Source organism: Chaetura pelagica, unplaced genomic scaffold (genome assembly GCF_000747805.2).
Source record: "Chaetura pelagica isolate M959 unplaced genomic scaffold, ChaPel_1.0 scaffold108, whole genome shotgun sequence".
NCBI lineage: Eukaryota > Metazoa > Chordata > Aves > Apodiformes > Apodidae > Chaetura > Chaetura pelagica.
In genome coordinates, this window is record NW_009970718.1 from 2,574,662 (window position 1) to 2,602,581 (window position 27,920).

Here is a 27,920-nt window from a genome sequence, read left to right on the forward strand (position 1 = left end):
TTTGATTATATATTTGAAATGTGTACTTAAAATGATGAGAGTAACTATTTAGAAGGTAGAGACAGGACCATGACTTAGACATGAAAAAAGTTAGATCCATTATCAAGGCACTAATAAAACTGATTTGTGAGGCTAATATAATGTGTGAAGTAATTCTAAACTTTCAGAAACCTTAAGGTTTAACATAAACTAAGTAATAAAATGTTGGTAATCCAAGTAATTGTTTTTCTTCTTGCAGCTGTTGCCTTTTTTTTCTGAAAAGTTGTCCACAGTACTTATTTTGTGTAGTATTTTCTTTATGCTCCATATGTGATAGAAAAACCTAGCCCTTGGCATGCATATCCAAACCTACTTTAGCAGTTTTTTAACAATTTAAGAAGGAAAAGTTGCTCTTAGGCAGTGGTTCTTAAACTCATTGATCCACTAGCTTTGAGTTTACAATAACAATGCTGCTGCCAGTGAATCATCCAGCTGATCTACTGGGAGTTGCTCTGAATTAGAAAAAGAAATTGTTTTGTTTTGTTTTCTTCTTTTGCTGCTTGTTTACATTGTGCCACTGAAGAAAGTATAGAACCCATTTCCCATTGTCTTGTCCATGAATAAATCAGGCCTCATAGTACAGAATGTTCAATCTGAGAATATTTGTAGCTGAGGATATTTGTTGGAAGTGTGAAGACTTTTTTGAGGGAAAACTAAATTGCTACAATTCACTTTTTAGTAAAAGCTCATGCATCGTTGCTGATCTTGCCTGCAACACAGTCCTTTTAAACTAGTGTACTTTCCACACAAAAATATTTGTGTTTTTATGACAAGGAAGATTGGTTCATCCTGTAATTGTTACCAGTAATATACAGCCCATTCTGATGAAGCTTAAATGAATATCACATTCCTTTATGGTCAGTGGACATAACTGAAAGTTATTAAATATTTTTAACAAGAGAATTAACACAGACAGAGTCTTTTGTAGATAAACTTCACCCTTCCTGTTTTGGATGGAGCAATAAGTTTACCATGGAGCAGACTTAGGAAATAGCTTTCCATCAATTCAGTATTTTATAAATAAAAAGTTGCAGGGCGAGGTCCTTCCTTTGGCATAAAGCTGATTATTTCCTGTTTAATCCTAAACTGCTGAGTTTCAAGTAATGGGATTATTTTAGTATCCGCCAGGGAAGAGAGATTTTAGGATTTTGTTTTCATTTATGGTCCTATGAAAATGCAGTTTCTGGTCATGGAAATCACTATAGAGAAAAGGATGATTTAAAAAAAAATTTTTTCTTTCAGTTTTTTGACTTTGCTGCACAATTGTTAGTAGTTAGACATTGTTAAACGTAACTGGGTTGTCTCACGTGTGAGCTGAAAAGGTGTTATGGATACGTCTTTTAAGAGATTACCAGTACTTCTAGTGAGGTTTAGAATCTGATTAATTGTAATTGCTTTGGATTATTTGAATGAAAATTTATCATCTGCTTGCAGAAGGCACACAGATTCTATAAAAAGAATATGTAAGAGGTATAACTTAAACTAACACTGCTGTTTTACCTAAGGAACACCCAAGTTAATATATGAAGTAACATTACCCTTATCCAACACATCTGTTGTAAAGAAGCCTATGAAATCTAGGCCACACACAAGCTGGTCTCCAAGGGCCTGTAGTTGGTGTTAGAATGCTGTTATTATGTGGTCTGGTTGGTTTAGTAAAGAATTATCTCCAGTAAAACCATGTAACATAATAGTCCTTGCTCTCCCACATGGGAGCTACTTCTCCTTGACTGAGAGAGACACTTCTTGAAGAAGTAATAATGCACTTGCTCTTGCCAAAATGTAATATTAAATGAAATGTATCATCATGTACATTTTTGTTGTGAATCAATTCCTGTTCATTTGAACATTCACTTAAAGTCCTTGTTTGTGGTATTAAAAATTATTAAAGTAAATATATGGATTTCCTGGCAAAATATTTTAAGTAAATGTTTTGTTTCTTATGGAAAACTTGTTTGCAGTAATTGTAAAGCAATGAGGAACTATTTGAAAAATATAAGTTTTGATAAATGAAAACTCGACGACTGGACAATCCAGATATTAACTGCCAGGTAGTACAAGCCATAGAAGTTTAAGGTTTATCTTGCACTGTGCTGAATGCTTTGTATGTGATGCTTTCTCTGTTCACTTTAACTTGAAAAAGAGCTGAGAGAGTTCAGTAGTTCGTATGAACAGATTTCTAGATGGTACCAAATTGGTTGGCTTTTGCTATGGTGGTTGAGAACTGTATAGCCTTGTTCTACATTTGTCCTTACTGTGTAACTGGAGCTGGTAAAAACTTACTACAACTTTTGAGGTCTTGTCTTTTTAGTTACTTTTTATTATTTTGACTCTGTTCAACATACTCATACCAAAGCTGTATGTTCCATCATCAGTTTGCTTTATAAGCACTGAGCTAATGCTCAAGACTCTGTCAATTTTTGTCTGTATGGTGAAGGGAAGAAGAAAGGAGTTGAGGAGGGATGGCAGTCCTCTACAGAGAGATGATGATTAGAGGTATTATTGCTGAGGGGCAGAGTGCTGTGCAGAATTCATAGGAAGACAAGGCGTCAGCCATTGTGTGCCTGAGCCAGTCATTGGCTTTTCCTGAGCTGCAGTGGGCTCCACCCTGTGCAGACCCCATGACTTCACTGTGATTGCAGAGGTGTCACCAGAGGCATGATGTGAAGAAAAGGAGTATCCAGATGGTGTCTTGAGCTTAAACTGGTTTCATGCAAGTAAATAATTTGGCCTGCATGTTTTCTTCCCAGTGTATTATACAGCGTGGAAAAGACTAGAGTTGTGTCTCAAGACCCAAGCCAAATCTTCAGTTCCTTTCAGCCTTAAAATGTATGTGTAAACTCAGCAGACAGTTTGTAACTGTAGACATAGACACCCACCCCATAATTTTGTAGAGCACTTTTAATCTCTCCGTACTAGAATTCTACTTTAAAATGAAGTAGGAAGCTGTGCAGAGGCATTGTTTTAGACTGCACCTTCTTCTTTCAAATTAGTTTGATCAGAGGAATAAACAAAACCACAGGCAGGAGATGCTATGTCCTAGGAGCAAAATGCTGTCAATCAGCTGAACAGAAGCACTGTGGCCTTATGCCAGTGAGCCCAGGGCTGGGAGCAGTGACCAGCTCCTGGAGAGTTCAGAGCTGGGTGGCCTCCGCTGCCTCCCCCAGGGGCCTCCTCCGAGCTACTGGGGCTCCCAATGCTTGTCCCTGCTGCGCTCTGCTCAAGCACTACCCCCCACGTTGCCAGTCCTGGTCCTTGAGGGCAAAGCAGAGTTCAAATGGGAATTCACACTGCTTTTAAAATGATGACTGGTATCAGCCTCATTCCACATGAGGGACTTGCAGCAGACCTTCCAGTCAGGTATTTAGATGCCAAAAATGGTGTGCTTACATTCTGAAAACATGTTAAACCAGGCACTTGAAACTTTCAATGAAAAGGGAAGCAGAATTGTATCTAAGTGCAGAGAACTGTAATATTTTGCATATCTTCAGTAAGTAGCAAATTAACATGAAATTGTTCATTATTGCATAGTAGATTAAATAACTTGTTCCCCCCAATTTGCTTTTCAATGAATATCTGATTGGTCTATAAACACATTGATTAACGGGTATGGAAGTTATTACATAGATTCAAGGCAAAATTGTTAGTGCATTTTAAAGAAAGAGGTAGAGTAGACTTATTGATATTTTATAATTAAAAATTATATACCACTATTACAATGAAGTAATACATTTTTTGTACGTTAATTTCAGCTTTTTGTGACAAAGAAAAATAGTTCATCTTGGTTGAAAACTAATTTTAAATGTCTTGATCGTGGAAATTGTCTGCAAGTGGTTTAATGACAGTTTTGAGCATTCTTTGCACTGTGGAGCTATGAATTTCTATATTATACTCATAAACATAACTGTACCATTACACTGCCACTACAGTAATGAATTTTTTTCTGCAGTCCTTCAGTAAAGGGTTAGCGTATTGTATTTGAGAGTAAATTTCTGGTAGGCTAATAGAGTCTAGTATGTGTGGTTGAGAAAAATCTAAAATAGTATGTAAATAAATTTAAAATAAGTTGTTTGGGGAGAAGTAATAATTCCTTTTAAGAGATGTCTTTGACAAGGAGAGGACTTTGATAGCAGCAGTACTGAAGCCATTCAGTGTGTAGTAGTTTCTCAATTTGCTAGAATTTACATGCACAATTATAATGCAGAATCTTGCTGTATATGCAATCAGCTTAGACCTAGGTTTACATTACAAAATCTTTTAGCATTGCTCTTAGGAGTGCAAGAAAAACTATACCTCATAGTCTGTCTATCTGTGCCAAGAAACCTGGCATAGATGTGGCTGTGTGAACAGAAGTGCTTTGTCAAACTTACTTTAGGTCTGCTGAGGAGGGGAAATAAGCTGGTTTATACCACCAGAGGGCTGTACCAACCTGGCTATCCTGGTTTAGCTGGGGGAATAAAAGCTGTTTCTTTTGTCTAGTGTAGAGGAACAACCCTGGGGCTTCACTGAAGCAAGAGAGATTTCAGGCAGTTTGCTTTTTCATTAATGGAGTGTCTGGAGGGGATATGGTGTGGCTTTCAAACTTGTGCTCTACTTGCGCTCTGCAAGTTCAAGCTCTGCCTTTGTTAGAAATCAAACAGTTATCAGTGAGCGTGTTGCTTCTTCTTGCATGGGGGATTTGGTACTTGTGGGAAATGTGCCCTTAGTAACTGTAAAGTTTGTTTTCTGAAAGATAATATATATTAAATGAATACTTGAATGAATCACAGATACAAGACTGCGATTGCTGGGCATGTTGGATCTTCTTGAGGGTGAGTTAATATCTAAGGGTTGCAGGCTATTTAAAGTGGTTTCTGAGCCACAACCCTAACTCCTTTCCCCACCTGAACTGAGCCTTGAGTGTCTTTGGCCTTCTGGATGAGGAGCTGGGAACAGGTATCTGATGATGAGCACTAACTCAAAAGCAATGGTGGTGGGCTGTCTACATACGGTGTAGAGCTTCTCAGAGTCTAGAGGTATGTCATCTTGCTGTGAAGAAAGGATCCTGGTGGAGGTGAGAGAGTGTTAGATGAATCTATAAAAGTATGGAATTATAAGAATGCTCAAAAATGTAGGAGAGATTGTGATGAAAAAGAGCAAGGAATTGGAAATTACAGATTATATCATGGACATCAGTTGCACTTGTGAAGTCATCACATCCACTTAATGTATGTGGTCCTCCTCGGGCCTGGTAGACCTGCTTGTGTTTGTGAGCAGAAGTATGACCTTCTGCATTGAAATTAATTTGCCCATCTCTTGCATAAAGTTCCTCGAGCCTTGCATGCCCAAGTGTCTTGATGGTTCCTATTCAAGAGGCTTTTACATGTGCATAAAGTCGAGAGCATTCAAAAAAGTACCAGACATAATAATTCAAAACTGTAGCTGGAGAAGATAGTTCATGTTGTCTACCCTTATATAAAATAAAGCACATTCATTAGAACAATTCTCCTAGAAGTGAGAAGTGAAGATTCAGTTGTGTCCTTGCTGAGACAGAGCAATTTCCATCTTGCGTTTGCTGCTCAGTTGTACTTCCTACCAGCTGTGGACATGGGAGATACAGAGGCAAACTTGTAGCCTGGTGTGACCAGTCTTTCTTGAGGGTGTTGCACGTTATCAGGGAACTTGTGTTACTGTTTCCCTCTTCCTCAAAGGCAGCTTAGAACAGAAGCTGTAGTTTCAGCTGTTCTGAATCACCTTGAGAACTTAACTTTCTACAGGCTCTGTAGAGTTAAGCTGAGGAAGCCACCATGCCGTGAAATAAAGGTTGTGAATATCTCTGTTATAACTTCTCTGCTTTTCCTGGCCTCATCCCCTTTGAACATTATGCCTACTTTTGTTGAAACAAAGCTGCTTTTTGGCTGGGTATGCAAGAATTTGAGACCAAGATGACAAAGTTTCTGACTCTTCTGCAGACTGTAGTGATTTCTAGCTAGGTGTAATTTCATCCACACCCAGAGTTTAGGTGTACAACAAAGTTTTGGTGATGTTGTTTTCCAACCATCAGCTGAGCTATTCTCGGTTTTCTTTGATTTAAGCCAAGACCATTTTTAGATTATCATTGCAGGAGGGATGTATCAGTCTAAAACTTGAGCAGTTCCCACATGTTTGCTGTTTCTCCTCTTTCTTCCCCATCAGAGGTTAATGTCCCAGCAGTGCTGAGCTGCAGGAAGAGAATTTATGGCATCCTTAATTTTTTTCATGTCAGTATCATACTTTGTAGTTTAAGTCACTGTTGATAGCATTTTGAGGTTAACTGAAAACTTTGCCCAGATGCAGATTAGGGACGTCTCAAAGGTTTTATTCTGCTTGGTGAATTCTAGGGCTTGATCAGCTCCAGCCTGGTGGATATGCCTCTCTGTTGCTCTAGCTGGATTTGGAAGTGAATGTCTGTTAGCTATGTTTAAACAGTTCTCAGTGCAAAATTTGCTTTAGTTTTCTCAAATATATGAGTAGTGTTCACTAACATGTTGCAGGTGCATCACACCTTTAGAATTGTGTCTAGACAAAGCCTACAGAGACTAGTACAGTGAAAAGCTGATGTCAGCCAGAGCTTTTATGCTGTTATAATGTAAGAATAAATAGAGGCAAAATGCCCTGACAATAATATAAAAGTAGGCATATTTGTGGTCCTTGGACCTCACAGATGGCAGATGTGCTGAATTTGGAAAACTTCAAAGAGACCTTGAATTTACCTTATATACTTCTCACTAATAGGAAAACCAAGAATATATATGTAGTGTATATATATAGTGTATATAACAGAAATATGAATGTATTTTTATATTTGGGAGTAGAACAGCTGTTTCTGCTTCTCCTTCATCTGCTTACTGAAGTGTTACATGTTCTTTCCATTATGCTGGTGCAGTAGCATAGGTCAGAGAGTAAAAGTGTGCTAGGGCCTTGGTAAACGATCACCCTATGGCTTTAGCTGTTTTCAGGATTACCTGACATATATATCACAGTAATCATGTTGTTGATATAATTCCCTTTCTTGTTTTTCAATATAAAAATGTTATTTCTTTCTTTCTCTACACATGGAATAATTCTTGGGTTTTAGTCTGAGATGTTTACAAATGAACTTTCCATGGTCTGAGCCCAAAACCAGTATCAGCTGACATTTAAAGACAGTTGTTTTCCAACTTTTTTTGGGTCACAAGTTCTTCCAGTGTTCTCCTCCGACAGAGGGTGTTTTTGCTTAAGTCTTTTCTGCAGTTTTCTTTCTCAACATCGTATTCTCAGCTTATTTTCCAGAAATAGGCTCTTTCTCTTCTGTGGAGAAGATGGATTTTAATATGCCATGCCATCATCCTCTTTTTCAAGAGCTTTGAGTGCTTTCACAAATTTCAAACAGTTGACCATACCATTAAGTTGTATTTAGTATCTTCTCTAATTGATATTCATGTAATTGATAATCTCTACTCCCTTCTGCCAAGCACAGTAACTTCTCTCTGAAGGTTGACAGTTGTGCACTGGCTTCAGATATAAACTAGTTTATGAAGTTATTTCCACTTCTCAACTGTGGTTCACAGTTCTTTCAGTTGTGCTGATGCATCTGGTTTTAGAATTGAATCACTGAATCACATTAATTGGGAGGGAAGTAATTTTAAAAGGGATCATCTCAGTGATGTAATTTATGTCGCAGCTATACAAATAGGTTTATCAGCACAATTGAGGTGGAGGCAGATTGCACCAGGAGAATCAGAATTAGCAGCTGGGGTAGAAAGCTTGTCAAGGGAAAATTGCTTAATTATTGTTAGAAGAGCTGAGCTGTTTCCTTTGTTTTCTGTTGTTAGAACTGCCTTTCCTGCTCCACCTTCTGCCCTCTTCCCCTATTTTAGGTCAATTTTTTTTTCCCCCGAAGTCTTTTGTCACCAAGTATTGAAAACGTTCATCACTTGTAAGAAGGTGTTAAATTTCCAGATGGTTGTGACAGTGAAATGACTTCTGACTCCAGGTGCAGCAGCAACGATGGCTCTCTTGATTCTCCTCCCAGTCTTCTTTTGTGAAAGTTTTGAAGAAAAATGTGCTAAGATTGAGCTAATATTTATATGCTAAGGGTCAGAGAATTGCAGCTAGGGCAGCTTATTGTGGTGTGTGAGAGAAATAGCAGGCAACACTATTTGCCATTCATTTGAAGACCAATTAAAAGTAGAGCATTTCCTTCACTTGTAGCTTTGGGTGCCTTCCCTTGCAAAAGGCAGAGCAAAATTTCTGTGTTCTCTGTTAGTGTCAGGGTTTCACTCGTAACAGTGTTGCACAGCACCCTCTGAACACTGACAGCTTCCAGGTTCATTTACCTGTGGGAGATCATTCACACGTCCTTGGGCTGACCACTTCAAAGGTGATAACATAGGACAAACAGACATACAAAAAGGGGAGAAAGGGGCAGAAGTTTTGAACTATTTCCTCGAAAACATCATGACTTTAGGGAGAAAAAAACCTTTCAGAAATCATTCTGTGAAGGTGCTAGTAAGTGTGCTGCAAGTATTTGAAAGGCACAAGTTACCCAAAGTGAAATACCATCTGTCTGTCATATGGCTAATCAGAGACAGCAATTCTTCCTGAGATTTTTTCCTTGGAAAGAGAAAAAAAGAAAGGCAAATTTGCTCTGTTTGAAGTACCATGTTTTACTTGCTGTGGAACATGAACTCAAGAGCCTGGGTTTCATGCTGGTATTTTACTACCTAAGAACTAAACATACAAGGCAGGAAACAAGCTCCTCTCAGAAAAAATGCCATGTGCACACCATTTCCACATATGAGATGTTTTGTTTCATTTTGTTTTGGGCCACAGTCTTTTTTTTTTTTTTTTTTGCTTTTAGACTTTTTAATCTCTACTGAAAATTAGTTTCTTCCAAAAGGCCTTCTTTTATACTCTTATTGTAGAATATGCTATCAGACATTTGAGAACTGTCTTTATTGATGTTAAATCGTTGTGTTTCTCAGAATAGTTTTATTTGTGTTCAGAATATTTCTTTTTTCTTTTTTTTGGCTGCTCTTTTGACATGAATATGCTTGACCTGCCCTTGGACTGGTCCCTATGAAAAAAAGACTGTGGTGGTGTTTGGTTGTAGGGGGTTTATTATTTAATTTTTTTCTGTTTTACTAATGGGGAATTGCTTGTATCCTTCGTGTCCACAATATATATAAATGTGGGAGGAAAGGTTCACAAATCTCTGTAAAAATAAGTTCTAACACCAGCACACAATACTAAGAGATTATTAAAAATGTGAAGATATAAACCTGACTTATTTCCATTCAAAAAGCTGGTGTATTTTCCAAATGGAAATGGCCAAAGAGATGTGAAAATGAACTGCATTCCTAGTTGAAAGAATTTGACAAATTCCCTTCTTGGTTGGTGTTTAGATTAATAACCTTGGCTGGAATTTGAAAAAAATAGAAAACTTAAAAGGCCACTGACTCACTTTGAAAACTGCCTTAGAGCATAGTCAGGTATTTCTTTGAAAACACATGTGATGTTTTTTTTCTTTTTTTTTTGGGCCCACAGTTTTTTTTTTTTTTTTTTTGCTTTTAGACTTTTTAATCTCTACTGAAAATTAGTTTCTTCCAAAAGGCCTTCTTTTATACTCTTATTGTAGAATATGCTATCAGACATTTGAGAACTGTCTTTATTGATGTTAAATCGTTGTGTTTCTCAGAATAGTTTTATTTGTGTTCAGAATATTTCTTTTTTCTTTTTTTTGGCTGCTCTTTTGACATGAATATGCTTGACCTGCCCTTGGACTGGTCCCTATGAAAAAAAGACTGTGGTGGTGTTTGGTTGTAGGGGGTTTATTATTTAATTTTTTTCTGTTTTACTAATGGGGAATTGCTTGTATCCTTCGTGTCCACAATATATATAAATGTGGGAGGAAAGGTTCACAAATCTCTGTAAAAATAAGTTCTAACACCAGCACACAATACTAAGAGATTATTAAAAATGTGAAGATATAAACCTGACTTATTTCCATTCAAAAAGCTGGTGTATTTTCCAAATGGAAATGGCCAAAGAGATGTGAAAATGAACTGCATTCCTAGTTGAAAGAATTTGACAAATTCCCTTCTTGGTTGGTGTTTAGATTAATAACCTTGGCTGGAATTTGAAAAAAATAGAAAACTTAAAAGGCCACTGACTCACTTTGAAAACTGCCTTAGAGCATAGTCAGGTATTTCTTTGAAAACCAGTTGCAATGATAAAGAGAAGTTACTTCTCCTCAACTGTGGTACATAACTGACTTGCAAACTCTTCATCCTCTGCAGTACCAGATCAGACGGGTTCATGTAAACATCTGTCAGGATTTCTCTTATCATTAGTGGTTGCATCACCAATGCAGTTAAACTGATTAAAGTCATATTTGTCAAGGAGTTATTTGAGAAACAGCCAACAAACAGAATTTGGTGAAATTATTTAAACGTAACTTGTATTTGAAGTATTAGGAAATATTACAAACTAAGTTATTGTTGCTTTGCATAAGGATTGAGATTTCTAGGCATGCCACAGTTAAATGCACATGTATTTGCAATGAAAATCTGGTTTAGCATTTGCACTTTGTTCTGCCATTATTTGTTAGATATTGCTGCAAGAGGCCATATTTAATATAAGGAGGCTGCTCTTTTAAAGGCGTTTCTTCCAATAAACATTATAATATCTTGTATCCAGGTATTTCTGCACTAGTTATACTTGTATTAGTGCAGTTCAGAAGAGAAGGCAAATACATCTTACATTTGAAACTTGTGTTAAATCCAACGTGCTTTGCTTGTTTATGATCTGCAGTAGCACCTGAATCAACAAGGGCTGTTGGTGTGCTAAGTAAAGAAACTAACATATAATAATTTTCTAAAATGTGTTGCTTCTAGATCTACAGACAAGACTGTGAAACCTTTGGCATGGTAGTGAAGATGCTAATTGATAAAGATCCATCATTAGAGAAGTCCATTCAGTTTGCCCTGCGGCAGAATTTGCATGAAATAGGTGAACGATGCATTGAAGAACTCAAACATTTCATTGCTCAGTATGATGCTGCCAATCAAGATCTATCAGAATCCTTCAAAGAGGGCTCATACTAAGGACAAAAATATGCTTTATAGATCCTTTGCATTGCGTATGCTATAATAAATCTGCTTTTTGAGGGGAAAGAAGAGATCTTGTTGGAGATTTGAACCCAAGGCCTGCACTCCTCCATAGTAGCTCAGGTGGCTGTATCTTGTTCACTGTGGTCTCCACGATTGTATTCTTCCTACCTGTTACTTGTTGATGTATATTCCTTTGAAAGGATGTTCTTTTCAAGAATCTTGCAAAGTTACAAAGTATTTTTGAAACCTTTACACCATTACTGAAAAAATGTTCAGTTCTATGTATGTACACTTATGTTTTTATGTCTGTAAGTGTAACTTCAAACACTATTTTTTATTAAAATAACAAGAAGCCGCTCTTCATGCCTCAAATTGTGCAGAAATGTCTTGGTTTTATATATACTATAGGAAGGGAAGACTTGAGAAATTGTTTGCAATTAAAATTTAAATTATTTATTACAGTTTAATTTTAAACTCCAGATTTATTCTGTTAATACTAGAGGTTTTCTGTAGTCTCTGACTGCCAGAGTGATTCTAGCCACTTGATACAAGAAGTGCTGTATTTTTTTCCTATTTCTTCCTTTTAAATATCGGTGTTTTCCATATCATGAGTCATTACTAATAAGCAGAATTATGAAATCTATTTTTTTGTTACTATTTGCTACTAAATGTTTCCTTTGTTACATTTTTTACTACACCTTCCAGAATGTAACTGCAGGCAGCTCCTGAGAAGAGAAAGGTCCCTTCTCCTACTCCCTCCCACTCCCTGCTTTTGCCTTATCACCACTTTTCTTCCATGGAGGCTGTGTGTAATCTTTGTTTCTGACATCAAGAAGAAGAAAGAATATGGAGTGGCAAGGTGAGACAAGAAAAACAAGCAGGACTGTCTCCTTAGTAACTCCAAGTTGCTTTGGATTAGTTGAACTTCTAAGACCCCAAATTCATCATTATTTCACAACCAGGTGATTTCTGTGTAATGTATGGAGCCATTTTTACTTGAGAGAATGACTTGTAGTTGGGGAACAGTGGTTGAGGAGAGTCAAGAGGCTGCTAGTAGTATGTGATTACTTTTCAGAGATAAAAATATTTAGGACTCATTGGCAGTTTCCTGAGTATTGGATTATGTACAGCTTTACATTGAAGAAGGTGCTGGTTTTCACAAATGTTTCAGAAAAAGGGTAATTTGAGTTCATAATCATGAAGAGGTAAGTTTAAGCATGATTGCTTGGTATACTTTTGCATTTCCAAACATGTGAAAGTCTGTAAAAGGACTAACGACTAATGCTTGTGGTTTCTGAGGCCACAGTATTTTTAAATTAGAAAGCCAGTGAATTCAGCCCCCTTACCAAGATAGCTTTTCTGATTTCATCACAATGGTGTGCAGAAAAGTAAAAGGAATAACAATGATTTTGCATATACAAGGTACTGTGTGTATCACAGCATCTTACACTTGCAAATCTTGATATGGTATATTAAATGTGTAACATCAGATTCTTGAGATGCCTGATTATTTTTAATGTCAGTAGGGTGTGGTTTTGCAGTTGTCTCTTGTTGGTTTCTAAGAGTTCATATTACTCAAAGGAGATGACCTTCAACTTACCTTGTTGGCACCTGGGATTGTGTGGGCTGCACAGTGAGTGGGAATCAGCTCATGGATACTACAGAATGCTAATTTGCGGAGGGAGAGAGGGGAAGAGAGGCAACCTGTTGTGGCACAGTAGATAGACCTGATCTGCCATTCTGGCAACAACTTGGTTTACAGAGACTGGTTATGAAACCACAGGCAAAGCACAGGCTTCACTGAGGCAGGAGCATTAACTACAACACTTCAGTACTTGCCTACAGGACTGAGAGCCTTTAGGGTGTTCCAGCAGAGTTTCTGCTTTCGGTTAGAAGTGCTAATGAAAAAAATACTGATATCATGCTTAATGTAGCTTTGATTTAAAATGTCAATTACTGTACAGTTTGTTAGAAGTCTCCTTTGTTAGAAGCCTGATTAAATTTACTATGATAAAAGCATATGATTTTTCAAGAAAAGCTTATAATCATAATAACTCGATTTGGTAGGAACCCATAAAGATTATTGAGTCCAAGTCCCTGCTCCTCCCAGTACTACCTAAAACTAAACTATATGACTTAGAGCATCATCCAGACACTCCTTGAACTGTTGACAGGCTTGGGGCTGTGACCACTTCCTCAGAGAGGTTGTTCAGTGACTGACCACCCTTTCAATGAAGAATCTTTTCCTAATGTCCAGTTTGAACTTCCCCTGAACCAGCTTCATTTCATTTCTCTGTGTTCCATTGCTGGTCACCAGAGAGAGGAGATCCATACCTACCCCTCCACTGCTCCCCTAGAGGAAGTTGTAGGCTGCAATGAGGTCACTCCTCAGCCTTCTCTTCTCCAGGTTGAACAAGCCAAGGGACTCAGCTGCTCCGCCTAAGTCTTCCCCTCAAGGTCTTTCACTATCTTGGTCTCCCTGCCCTGGACACACTCTAATAGTTTTCTATCCTTCTCATACTGAGGTGCCCAAAGCTGCACACAGCACTCCAGGTGGGGCTGCACCAGCGCTGTGCAGAGCAGGATAGTCTCCTGCCTTGACCAGCCAGCTATGCTGTGCTTGTTGCACCCCAGGACATAGTTGGCCTTTTTTGGCTGCTAGGGCACACTGTTGACTCATGTTAAACCTGCTGTCAATATGAATCCCTAGATCTCTTTCTATGGGGTTGCTCACCTGCTTCACATCCCCCAATTTGTACATATAACCAGGATTACCCAGTCCCACGTGGAGAATCCAGCTCTTGCTCTTGTTGAATTTCATATGCTTTGTGATTGCCCAGGTCTCCAGTCTGCCTAGATCTCTCTCAAGGGAGTCCACAGTTCCTCTTAGTTTAGTGTCATGAGTAAACTTAATGTACATTCAAATCCTGTGTCTTTGTAATTTATAAAAACATTAAAGAGCACTTGCCCTTAAATTGAGCCTTTGAGAACACTACTGGTGGCTGCCAGCCTGATGTAACCCCATTTGCTGTTACTCTGAATCTGACCCATCACCCAGTCATTTTTGGGTTTTTAGATTAGCTAATAGATCAGTAAGATCTTTCAAAATGTTGTTACCTTGTCCTTTACTTATTCTGCTTGGTTTGTGTTTTGTTTTTTTTGGTTACAGGACTACATTTTACTCATGAACTAAGGAGCCTTTTGAATTTTTTTGTAAGTACTATCACATTAATGAGTGATAGGTAACTGCTTTTCCATTTAATACTTGCTATTGTGTTGAACACTGACATTTAACCTTTTGTGATGTATGCTTTCTGTTGGTGTAAGTAAAATAATATGCTGATCCTTTAACTAAAGAAAGAAACATGGTTTTTAGTCTTGCTTCCTGAAGAACCAAACACATAATTTGGATTCATTTCATATTGGTGTAAACAGTTGTCCTTGGTCTCATGGACAGCCTGAATGGGGCTTCTGGAAAGGGATAGGAAGAGTGTTGCTGGAAGGAACCAGATGCTGTGCTGGAGAAATTAGTTTTCTTGGTCACCTTAAGACCTCCTGAAAAAAAACCCTTACTCCTAGCACACATTAATGTGCATTTACCCTTAAAAGAATAAAAAGGGAAGAGGGAAATGAAGGAAAGCAACATGGCAATTCAGTGCTAGCTGCTGAGGCTGCAGCAGTTCTGAATGGATCTGTTGCCTCCCTAGGTGAGTTGGCAGCTTTGACTGACAACATAAGCAGGGTGAAAATCCACAATAAACCTGTTACTTCATGATGTTAAAGGTCTTTTCCAAGCAGAGCAATTCTATGAGTCTATGATTCTATAGACATGAAAGGAGCTCATGCCATGTATTGGAGAAGGACTGGTTCCTTGTAGCCCTGCTGCCTGTGCAAGGCTTCCTCTTTTGATGAGGATAATGTATTGCCCTAGTATTTCTCGCTATCAGAAAGGTTGTACTGGGTTTGGGTGAGATAGAGTTAATTTTCTTTGTAGTAGCAGGTACAGTGGTGGGATGCTTTGGATTGGTGCTGAAAATTATGTTGATACCACACAGATGTTTTAGTTACTGCTGAGCAGGGCTTACACAGCCTGGGAACCTTGGCTGCTGCACACACCATCCCACCAGCAAGGAGACTGGGGGTGGGCAAGAGGTTTGGAGGGGACACAGTGGGGACACCTGATCCCAACTGCCCAAAGGGATATTCCACACTACATGATGTCATGCTCAGCAATAAAACGGGAGAAGGGGGCAAGTTTCCTGGGGCTGCTGTTGCTCAGGGACTGTTAGCTGCTTCTTAATACAACTAACAGGTGGCTAGTGGAGAGCAACTGGGCTTTTCTGTATCACTTGGCATCTTTTGGGTTTTGTTTTTTGTTGTTTGTTTGTTTGTTTTACTGAACTATCTTCATCTCAACCTTTCTTACTTTTACTCTTCCAGTTTTCTCCTCCATCCCACTGGGGTATAGCACAGGTGGAAGAATTAATTAGAAATATTTCTCCTAAGTGATAAAAAATAATAATGAAGGAAAAATTGGTTATGTTGATCTGAAAAAACAAAACAAAGTTGTATTGCCATCTTTAAGCTTAGTGTGTAAAAGTGGATAAAAATACTACCCCCTTCTTTCATTATGTGCTTACAAGTACCTCTAATTTTTCTCTGATGTGAATGTTTCTTAGCAGTCCAGTCCTCAGCAAAACAATGCTTTCTAAATGTTTTCTGATGCTCTGAATTGCTTGTGGTCTTGCAGCTCAGCATAGGTAAGGTTGATATAGGCATGTAGTGAGACAAGGGGTAATGGCTTTGAACTGGAAGAGGGGAGAATTGTATTAGAAATAAGGAAGAAATTCTTCACTATGAGGGTGGTAAGACACTGGAAAAGGTTATCCAGGGAAGTTGTGGAAGTTCCATCCCTGGAAATGTTCGAGGCCAGGTTGGATGGGGCACAGAGCAACCTGATCTAGTGGGAAGTGTCCCTGCCAATGCAGGGGAATTGGAAATAGATGATCTTTAAGGTCCCTTCCAACCCAAACCATTCTATGAGTCTACGATTGATTCTATGAGACGTATGTGCCTCAGAGCAGAGGTATCTGAACTAGCTCTGAACAAGCTGTTTATCCACTGGAAGGCAACACCACTGGAGCTCTGCACCCTTAGGCATCATGTTGTGCAATCTCTACCTTCCTCGCCTGAGTTTGGTCTTGAGGGAAGCCAGGTTGAAGCCCCTGCCTGGGGCTGGAAGAGTTGCTGCTGTAAATTTAATTATTTATTATTTATCCCCTGCACAGACAAACTGCCTCTGTTTTTTTCTGAGTAAAACTGAGGACAAGCAAAGTCCTCTCTCCACTGCCAGAGTGTGCAGCTGAAAAATAACGATGTAAAGGAGCAGAGGTGGGGGAGCGGAAGTGTCATTATTTACATCACTCATTCTGAAGTACCTAGAGCCCTCTAGGAGCAGAGAGGTCACAGTGGTCCTACAATGGTACCTTTAGCTCTGAGTTATCCTTGGGTTGTCTGTAAGGGCATGGGGAAGAGACACATCTTTCAACTCATTTAGTTTGAGGTTTAGAAGGAGGTAATGGTAACATTAATGCTGAAGATAGTTTTTAAGTGACACTGTTAAAAAGTTTGGGGCTTTGTTTTTGTTTGGTTGTCTTGGTGGTGGTGGTGTTTTTAAGTATTAAGAAGCAACTAACAATCTATGGAGAGCTTTTATCATCTAATACTCTGGAAAAATTGCACTTTGGGAGAGTACATATGCTGTGTCTCAGGAGATAGTGTAAGATCAGAGGAACTACTGGTGGAGACATTTCTCCATGAGACAAGTTACTTGCTCCAAAAAGGACACAGCAGTGGCAAGCAGACAGAGCATTTCATTCCTGAGGCTCCTGGTTCCTTGTATTTGGAAATGCAAGTAAAAATGGAAGGTCTCAATTGCTTTTTTGAGCAAGTCAGCATCTCTCCTTAAGTCCTGTTAAGTCTTGGCAGACTGGTTGCTGTAATATACTTAAGCACAACAGGCATTTGGCTGCTAGGAAAGCAACTACTGCCTAGGCCACCAGGGCAACCCGCCAGCTGGAAGCATCCCATGCGCCGCCCGTTGGCCCATGCGATGTAGCACGATACTACTTTGATCAGCTTTCATGTACACAGACTTGTTTGTACTAGAAAAGTGACTTATATGGTGAATACCACCTCTGGGAGTAAAGGATCTTTAGCTTATTTTCCCCTGAAAAACACAAGCAAGTAACTGCTAGTTGTTAGCCTTAGCAATAGCTTCATTTTCTTTAGTGTAAACCAATACCCCTGTGTCCGTTCCGTCCTTACTTTTAGGTGCTTTTATTCCAAAACCTCTACACCCTCAAGAATGACAAGCTTCGTCCAATGTGGCAGGCTTTTCTGGAAAGATGCATCTGTTACTTCATTAATTACCTTTCTTCTGGTGGTCAGAAAACCATTATCTTAATTGGTGGGAGACACTGTTAACTGAAGTAACAAATTTCTGCCCTTTATTTAAAACACTGGAAGTTTATTATAACTTAAAATAGCTTCTGCTCCATGTACAAGTTCAAGGCAACTTGCGACATTACCCACTACTTTGTAGTTTTTTGCTGGCTTGCCTTCTAGAACCACCCAGCATATCTCTTCCTCAATGTAGGTGAACTTCAGAAACTATTTTTAGGAAAGGAAGGGAACAATAATTAGAAAAAAAACAAACCCACATCCACAGGAGTTGTATATTTGTTGTACTGATATATTCTAGGCTTGTGTGGTTTTTACATTTATATAGTTTACATTTTGCTTGACCCATAAATAACACTTGCAAGTTTAACAGGGCCATAGTTTAGATAGTATTTACATAGCCCCACCATGCATACAGAGCTTTTAATACCTAGTAGACAGAATTAAGCTGCTTTGCACTAAACATTTTTCAATATTTTTCAACTTAAAACCCCTGACTAAAATAACAAGCAATATTTCATCTGTAACGCTGCTGTTAAACCCCTAACAAATCTAGTTTGATATTGTAACAAATTTCTTCAAATTCAGGGATATAAAAATATTCAGCTTTTAAAATTTTAACTGTACAATATGTACATTCGTATTTGCACTGTTAAATTATGAATACATTTAAGCCTATGAAATACTACATTATAAATATCAATGTTTTTTTTGATTTAGAATTGCAGCTAATACATTTTTAAACCTGGCTAATGCATTTGAAAGGATACAGTTCTGGAGCCTAATCCTTTAAGCCCTTATAAAAGTATTTCTTACGTAAGTAGATTCATTGACTTAAATGGGGTGACATGCCTGAGCAAAGGACTCCAGCAGTTGTACCTCTCTTGCTGCTGGGGGGTGGGGACACAGCATAAAAACCATCACCACTCACCAGCAGCTAAGTCCAACTGCAGCAGCTGAATTAGTGTCTTCCTTTAAACAGGCACCAAAAAAAACATCTTACAGAGGGATGGAATTAAAAAAAATAAATTTAAAAATGTGGAGGGAAGAACATGAAAGTTAAATGTATAAACCCTTTACCACTGCTTTAGGATGTATCAAGGCCTCCAGCATTTCAGTTCTGGCTTTTGCCTCCTTAAAGGTGGGGCTCTTTGGAAAAGGAGCAATAAAGACAAAAAATAATAATCCAGTTTTTATAGGGCAACTTGAAGGAAGAAAAGTGACCTTTACCAATGAAGAAAGGACACAGTATAGAGCCTTCTTTTTCTTGGCGGCAAGAGGTAAAAGTCAAAGCTCACCCTGTGTGTATGTAGCTACAGCACAGGGCTGATGATTTTATTTGTTGATCTTTGTTGAATTCCCTCTTAGATAATTCAACATAGGTGAATTGCAAGCATAAAATAAAATGTCTACAGAAGGTCTGTATCCAGAACTGCAGTATTTTGACAGCTGAAACATAGTATGTAAACCTAGCAGTATCTGAGCAGATCATCATTTGGCATGGTGACATTTGTGGATGTTACTTGTACAATGTAAACTCTGGCAGGGTTATCATTTACACTGGCAAAGCATTAAGAACCTTAGCAACTTGCCTAAGTACAATTATTAATATAAAAGGATGTGGTTCAAACTAGCTACAGAGTTGACTGGTCTTCCCAATTGTTAGATCAAATTAAGAAATTATGCAATTTTTTCCTTTGTGTCCCCTCTTCTTCTTTGACTTGGTTGTCCTTTGTCCAAACTGAGAACTAGATAAAGCAGTAGTTGGACCAGAAAGGTCATCTGTATAGTATGGATATCTCAGTGATCGTGGCTGTGGAATTGGCTGTCCTAGAAAATATCCTTCCTCTTCAGAATCAGATGATGAGGATGAAGTTGAACACCAGGAGTCATCTTCCTCACCATACAATCCAAAAAATTTATCAACCACCTGATTCCGCAGTGCATAATCAGACCTAGTGTGGGCGTATTGTCCATACAGCTCCGCGTTCTGAATGTATGCCTGAATCTCACGTGAGCTTCTGTTTTGAATAAGTTTTTCATGATCCTGAGGGGAGTAATAACGAAATCTCTCTCTGGGAGAACATCTTCTTTCTGCAGCCAAGTTAAGTGCATTATCTGAACGGGACTTCCTACTTCTTCTACGATGATGAGAAGGCCGATTTCCACGCTCTTCAAAATGGTAAACACGCCTACGAGTCCTTTCACTCATTGGAGGCTGACGTATTTCAACGTTCTCATAACTTCCATTATCAATAACATCATCTGAGAACTTCACTTGCTGTGGCCTAGACTGGGATTTAGATCTTCTCAGTACAGGCATATGCACTGGCTTTTCCTCTGGCAAGACCTTTTCCTGACACAATTCTGAGCTCAGACTCTTCAAGGACTCTGTGCTCCGGTGGAGCATTGAAGAATTCAGAGTTCCCATGTTGCTCATTTTTTCACAGTCCTCTACCTCTAGTTCTTGGAAAGTCTGCAAAGAATAGAGAGATGGCCGTGGCTTGCCTTCTCCATCCATTGAAGCCCCTATTGTGGGAGAAAAGAGGAAAAGGAAAATGAGAGTACTCAGAAGGAAAATCAGACAGGTAAGTATTATAATAAAATATTCAACATTTATTTTCAGTAAAGCAAACCTTGCTCATGTTTTTTGGAACTATTACCAAAAGGACTAGCTTTGTAGAAGAACACGCTTTGTTTTGACTTAAAATATTTAAGTATTAGCTGTGATTACCAAAGAATTAACTAACATTAGGACAGCAAAAGCAGAAGTAGTTTAATGATTTTAAAAAATTTAAACAGCTCTAACACACAGCTAAGTCTAAGGAAAAAAATAATTACTTAAAATTATTATTCTACAGTCTGTTTTTGCAATTTTTAAGGCTAAAGTATGTCATGTTTCCAGTATTGCTAAATTCAATATTCCAGCTGTTGCTACAGGAAAGCAATGCATACTGCCTCATGAAGAAGAATCCTTCCCCTCCAAAAATCATCAGCAGTAAGCTGGCCTGGTTTACTCCAGGTTTGTGTCTAGTGACCCTTCATTCCCACAACAGCAACATCATCTGCCCTGTTGACATTCCCAGGTACAACACCTCTAGTTCCTCCTCCCATGCCCCCTCAACCAAGCTCCCCTCATCAGTTCTTTCATTGCTGCTTGGGGAATGCAGCAAGTGGTCAGCCCTGAGCTACAGAAGCAGCTACAAGGATTCAGGTTACAGGAAGAAAATTATGGAGAAGAGCGTAGGACAACTTTTAAAATGGGTTTATCACGCCTAACTCCCAGGTCTGGGGTTTTTGTAGGGAATCAGGAAAGGAAGGTTAACACACAGAGAGAGACACTTGCATATTTGACTTATCCCTTTGGCTAATTTCAGTCACGTTTGACAAGAAGGTTCACAGAAGTTTCTCTTTAGTCAACAGAGAAAGATAATCTTATAAACCTCATTTCCTAAGGCGAAGAAGTTCACCATCTTTTCAGATTTTCTACATATTTTTACAAATAAATCAGGAAATTACCTGCATTGTTTTGCAGATTATCGTTAATATTATCCTAGTCTATAATGCAATTCTCATACTTAAGGTATGGGGAAAAAAAATCTTAATTTTCTTGAAGTGCTGTTTTTTATACAACAAATTATTAGTTCAAGACCATTCTTACTCTGTTTAACATGGATGTTTTTATAAGCAGGGGAAAGAGAATTCAAAAGGAAAGCAGAAGAATTTAAACAGCATTTAAGTAGCAGAAATGTATCTTGTGGAAGAGTATGTGGTTTGATAAAAGGTATCTCCTACTTTACAAGCATCTGTGGCTACTAAAGCTTTTTAGAAATTACAAATATGAAAAGTCTTAGTTCAAAATACTCCCAACATGTAAGCTTTGACCTCTCCATCAAAGCCAGTAATTTCTTCCCCCATTACCTGTTATGTTAGACAAAGCCAAAGAATCCATTGAGTCTCGAACACTTTGTTCTTGCTGTTTCAGGTCAGACAAACATTCAAGTGAACCTCCATACCATGGTGTTTGGTCATGCTTGTATCCTGATGCCCCATGTTCCATGTCTAACTCCTGGATTTTCCTGCTGCTGGCAGGGCCTGGGTGGCTGCCATATGCAGAGTCACCCAAGCCATCTTGTGACTGGGCCCAGTACATGTCTGATTGATACTTCTTACTTGCAAGGCTTGGATTATTTTTTTTCAAGTCCAACTTATTCTTCACCATGCTATCAGAAATCCAGTGTTCACTTGATCTAATGTCTACTTCAGTGGGCTGCTGGAATAGGCTTTTATCACCAAACTTCAGAAGAAGTTGAGTCATGTAGTCTTCATGTTCAGCCCATTCTTCAGGGTCTTCAGGCATTTCTTGCTCTACTCTTCCCTTCCAGAAGTCTTCATTAACAAAGCTTGTCTCTTCCCTTGAAAGGCTTAAATCATCCAGCTTACGAGAAAGGGTATCATCAGCATTGCCTGAAAGGCCAGGAAATTTGTAATTGAGGGCTGGCGACAGGAGGAGAGACTGGCGGCACTGGTCGGCTGACCGGCTGCTTTTTCCCATGCGGACGCTCCTCCTGGAATCTCTGGATCGAGCAGACTGAAACGCAGAATCAGAAGAGTCGGAGGCATGAACATCCTCTCCCAGGCTGCATGTTTTTGAACAGTAAATCTGCCCTTGCTTTGGAAGGAAAGGGCAGCCAAGCAGAGAGGTCTTGCACTGAGCACAAGAAAAGCAAGTCTCTGTGGCGTGCCAGTGCTGTCCATCATAGGTCATCTGGGCATGGTCAACACCTAGAATGGGAAAAAAAACAATGCTTTGGGTTTCTCTAAAAAAGGACATGCAGAATCCACTCATTCTGGAATCTGATGTTATTTCATAACTTGGCTTTCCCTTAATTTCTAAGTTTAATGCTTAAAAAGGACACTTACCAATGTGTTCCCCACAGGTCTCACAGTATTCCGCGTAAAGAGATTCAAAACAGGTACAGCAGAATGGTCGCCCATCCTTCATGATGTATCTCTGTCCACCCAGGATGGTTTCACACTCGAGGCAACAGAAGTGCTTCATGTGCCAGTGTCGACCCTCAGCTTCTGTACACTCATCAGCAAAAATGATCTTTTCAGAGATAAAAAGTAAACTTTTTAGTTAAGGGGTCAAAACCTCACCTTGGGAGCTAAAGTATGCAAAATATCCTAACTGTGCAGTTCACACTCTACATTTATTTTTATTTAGCTGTCTTTGGAACACAAGGATAGAAACATCAATCTCCAATCGCAATTGTAGCATTCTGATCTCTTCCAAAGCAAAATGAACCAAGAAAAGAAAAGAAAACCCATACTTTTTAAAGCAAAAAAAAAAAAAAAGTAAACAAGAACTCAGCCATTAAAGAAGGTGCTATTTTGGAATACTTGTACAGACCCATTTTCTAATGCAATCTGCAAGATTCAATTCTAAATGCAAACAGGTATGTTCCTTCTAAATACCATCATGTTGCTTGTAATATTGTCAGTTTGACAAGAAATTAATGTTTGGAGTCCTTAAAAGAAAGCGTCTGAAGGAATTGCCCAAGTGATGCAGTTTGTTAACTGAATAGTAACAGGAGTGTAAGTTGGTCATAAAACATGAATTATTTACCTCATCACAGGCTGAACATCTGGGTTTAAGAAGTTCAGCGTGGTGTCTGCCACAGTGAATTTTTCCATCTTGGTAGAAGTAGATAAGGTCAACGAGCAGCTCGTTACAGGTGAAGCACACAAAACATGAGGGATGCCAGCACACGCCAGGCCCAGCTCTTGAGGCAAAAACTGCAACTTCACCACCATTTACTTTTGTACCACACTAGGAACAAAACCAGAAAGTGAACACACTTCCCATCCCAAACTACTAACTCCTGGCACTTAAACTAAGTCAAAACACCAAACTCAACATGCAGGTTTTAATTCCAGAATTCTGACAGGAGGGAAAAAAATACCAATTTTGACCTAGACAAACTCTGTGCATCAACAAACCTTTTGTGAATAGAAGATTATTTTATACATACTAACATTTTTAAGCATACACCTATTTTTCATTCGTCATTACTTTAGTATGAGTCAGCAACCATTTTATTTTGAGCAGGAAATAGATCAAAGATTCAGTTCATTCCCAGTATCAAAGGTTGCATTTTGCATAAGCAAGCACTTCCTTCTTTCTGTTTACATGATGCTTTCATTTAATTTTGTGTGTGCATCTTCAGCCATAGAGAAAAGCTTCCAAGGAATATCAGGATGCTGTAGTTTCACATCATTCAGCCCCTTAGCTGGCTTGTGGCACCAGCAGTATCATTACCTGCTCACACACCGCGTGCATCACCGCTCTGGAGAGCAGCTTGATGGTGCCTCGGCCGAGGGCCTCCTTTTTGCGCTGGGAGCTGAACATCTGCAGCTCCTTCTTTTCTTCCTCACTTAAAGACTGGCAGTATCTCACCTTCCAGGAAAAACACAGGAGAACTTATTTTAGATACCGAGCCTTTTAAAAGCAACAGCTGAATAAGTGCGTGCGTCTATGCAAGAAATTCATCAGGCATGCTGGAGATCATCATGCAACTTTTCCAACTTGTCTTCTCCACCATCTTAATATTTAGCTAACATGGCACAAAACAAAAGTAGAACAGAGAGGAATTTTGTATTATAGGGAAAAAAACCCCACCGTACTAAACTAAGGAGCTGTCTAGACAAGAAATAAGACTTTAAAAAGCCAAACCAAAACCTGCTGCTCTCCTAAAAGAATGAAATGAACCTAAATCAGCCATAACATTGTCCTTTAGATTTATGGTTAAGTGCCCACATCTTCCAAAGCAAAATGAACCAGAAAAGAAAAGAAAACCCCATACTTTTTAAAGCAAAAAAAAAAAAAAAAGTAAACAAGAACTCAGCCATTAAAGAAGGTGCTATTTTGGAATACTTGTACAGACCCATTTTCTAATGCAATCTGCAAGATTCAATTCTAAATGCAAACAGGTATGTTCCTTCTAAATACCATCATGTTGCTTGTAATATTGTCAGTTTGACAAGAAATTAATGTTTGGAGTCCTTAAAAGAAAGCGTCTGAAGGAATTGCCCAAGTGATGCAGTTTGTTAACTGAATAGTAACAGGAGTGTAAGTTGGTCATAAAACATGAATTATTTACCTCATCACAGGCTGAACATCTGGGTTTAAGAAGTTCAGCGTGGTGTCTGCCACAGTGAATTTTTCCATCTTGGTAGAAGTAGATAAGGTCAACGAGCAGCTCGTTACAGGTGAAGCACACAAAACATGAGGGATGCCAGCACACGCCAGGCCCAGCTCTTGAGGCAAAAACTGCAACTTCACCACCATTTACTTTTGTACCACACTAGGAACAAAACCAGAAAGTGAACACACTTCCCATCCCAAACTACTAACTCCTGGCACTTAAACTAAGTCAAAACACCAAACTCAACATGCAGGTTTTAATTCCAGAATTCTGACAGGAGGGAAAAAAATACCAATTTTGACCTAGACAAACTCTGTGCATCAACAAACCTTTTGTGAATAGAAGATTATTTTATACATACTAACATTTTTAAGCATACACCTATTTTTCATTCGTCATTACTTTAGTATGAGTCAGCAACCATTTTATTTTGAGCAGGAAATAGATCAAAGATTCAGTTCATTCCCAGTATCAAAGGTTGCATTTTGCATAAGCAAGCACTTCCTTCTTTCTGTTTACATGATGCTTTCATTTAATTTTGTGTGTGCATCTTCAGCCATAGAGAAAAGCTTCCAAGGAATATCAGGATGCTGTAGTTTCACATCATTCAGCCCCTTAGCTGGCTTGTGGCACCAGCAGTATCATTACCTGCTCACACACCGCGTGCATCACCGCTCTGGAGAGCAGCTTGATGGTGCCTCGGCCGAGGGCCTCCTTTTTGCGCTGGGAGCTGAACATCTGCAGCTCCTTCTTTTCTTCCTCACTTAAAGACTGGCAGTATCTCACCTTCCAGGAAAAACACAGGAGAACTTATTTTAGATACCGAGCCTTTTAAAAGCAACAGCTGAATAAGTGCGTGCGTCTATGCAAGAAATTCATCAGGCATGCTGGAAATCATCATGCAACTTTTCCAACTTGTCTTCTCCACCATCTTAATATTTAGCTAACATGGCACAAAACAAAAGTAGAACAGAGAGGAATTTTGTATTATAGGGAAAAAAACCCCACCGTACTAAACTAAGGAGCTGTCTAGACAAGAAATAAGACTTTAAAAAGCCAAACCAAAACCTGCTGCTCTCCTAAAAGAATGAAATGAACCTAAATCAGCCATAACATTGTCCTTTAGATTTATGGTTAAGTGCCCACAACTCACTCTGTATTGCAGTATACACAAGATCTTAAGTATTGACACCCCCGCCCCCTCTCCTTACAAAGGGCTTGTTTGTTATTTTCACTTCTACTCCAAATTACACTGCATTTCTGAGATGCAAACCTTTTACTATCACAAAGCATCCTTTTTGTATGCTACAATGCAATTCCAGGAATTTGTAGGTTCCTGGTAATTGGTGGGTGGCTGCAAACACTATAAAACCAACTTGTGTTAAGTTTATTGCAGTGACACCAGCCCCTCTAACAAGCAAAGGCAGTGTCCTTCCAGACAGCTCTTATCTGCACACAAGGCAACCGGACAGCAGAACAATGGACTCAGTGTACACACCGTGCTGCTTTGTAGGTCAGATGCCCCTGCAGGCCACGGGTTAAGCTTGTAATAAATACACAGGTAGGTAATTCTCCATGAAAAAGCCTCCAGGAAGCCCTAAGCCCCGACGGCGCATCCTAAATTTTGGATTTACCTCATTATCGTGGGGTGGCAGCTGATAGAGAAGTTGTTTAATTCGGTGTTTCTCTCCTGGGCTGTTAACGTAAGGGACCTTCTCCTCAGGCAAGCAGGCGAAATACAGCTGGACCTGACCAGGAAGAACACAGAGCTCAGACTCAGGGACACCCACCACCTGAGCACTGTGAGTGTCCTTCAGCTCCTGTTTCCCTCCCCTCAGCTCTGCTCTACCAAGGAAGACGGTTACGCTACATTAGACCCGTGACAGGGTTTGTGCTGAAAATGCGAGACCCAGATGAACCAGCTCAGCAAACTTTGAATTGTCTCTGATAAAACTAGCACCCAGCTGCCGAATTGCTTTTCTGGAATGCAATTTGCAGTGACAATTAGGGGGGTATCATAAATTATGCACATTTAATGTTCTCATTATTCCCACCCCCTTCAGGGCTGGTCAACAACCCCGTAGAAATTCCAAGTTTCCCTCTGCAATTTACCACACAAGGCATGAAGCTTTCCAGAAAACAGCCACTATATAAACAAATTTAATTTGCTCTCTGCATTTTACACATTGTTGAGACAAAAGCTGTTTTGTAGTCTCCTGCTGATCAGGTTCACCCAAAGCATCAGCTTTCATTGCTTCCATGTGGGCTTTGGTAAGGAGGTAGAAACATCCTTCCCTTGGGAGGAGGCTGGATCCAGCCACATTTCAGTCAGATGCAAATTAACTACAAAATTTTCAAAGGCTGCATGTTTTTGATAAAGAAACCAGTATTAGGTGTACACACCTATCAATTTTTTTTTTCTTTCTGTTCAGAAGAAAATTATGACAGGAAAGCTGTAATGAACACTATGCCAAAGATAATGGCAAAAAACATTTTTGTGGAACAGCTACAGTTTTATTGTTTTTTTCCAATGCAGTTTCCAGCTTGTCACGAGGCCTGAGGCTGTAAATAAGAGCCGACTGTTGGCAAAAATATTACTTGCCATCCAGATTTAAATAATGCTCAGGTCAACAGCTTATTACTGTGTGAGACAGATGAAAAAGAAGCACTTATCACTTGATTCAGGAAGCAATTAAAATTGTGTGGGGAGAGGTGGTATGAAACATGACTTGGTCTTCATTTAACCAAAACTGAAATATCAGAAGTCTATTCTACGTCCACTTACTACTAACTGTATTTTAAGAAGCTCCAGGAAAAGATAACAGCATGCAGTGCGAAGTGAAGTTTTGAAGACACTTTATACCCTTTTCTCAAGTTTATTGCACTGTTTTCAAAAGAAGTAATCATTAGGGGAAAAAAAAAAACACAAAACAACAAAAACACCACAAAACTGAGCTAGCTGGATGATGAGGATATTTTATGACATTTAATTGTTCTGGCAAAATGTTAGCTGGCTGTTTCCCTCTAATGTCCAATTCATCAGGATTCCTATTGATGCTTAAGTAAGTGATAGAGTTCCCCTAAAAATAATTTATTACTT

The 27,920-nt window shown here is 39.0% G+C and overlaps 2 protein-coding genes across 2 annotated transcripts in view; one reads left to right on the forward strand and one right to left on the reverse strand.

The window, feature by feature from the left end:
* PPHLN1 (periphilin 1) overlaps window positions 1-11,144 on the forward strand; it is a 63,313-nt gene extending 52,169 nt beyond the window's left edge. Inside the window, exon 8 of the mRNA XM_010006280.1 lies at window positions 10,935-11,144. Within this exon, the coding sequence (XP_010004582.1) occupies window positions 10,935-11,144 (210 nt within the window). The remainder of the gene's footprint in view (window positions 1-10,934) is intronic.
* An 8,140-nt stretch (window positions 11,145-19,284) lies between these two features.
* The window catches only part of PRICKLE1 (prickle homolog 1 (Drosophila)), a 9,768-nt gene continuing 1,132 nt past the window's right edge, over window positions 19,285-27,920 (reverse strand). Inside the window, exons 2-7 of the mRNA XM_010006283.1 lie at window positions 26,455-26,568; window positions 25,469-25,606; window positions 24,776-24,979; window positions 22,536-22,722; window positions 21,534-22,397; window positions 19,285-20,141 (exon numbers count right to left, since the gene is read on the reverse strand). Coding sequence (XP_010004585.1) covers window positions 19,285-20,141; window positions 21,534-22,397; window positions 22,536-22,722; window positions 24,776-24,979; window positions 25,469-25,606; window positions 26,455-26,568 — 2,364 coding nt within the window. The remainder of the gene's footprint in view (window positions 20,142-21,533; window positions 22,398-22,535; window positions 22,723-24,775; window positions 24,980-25,468; window positions 25,607-26,454; window positions 26,569-27,920) is intronic.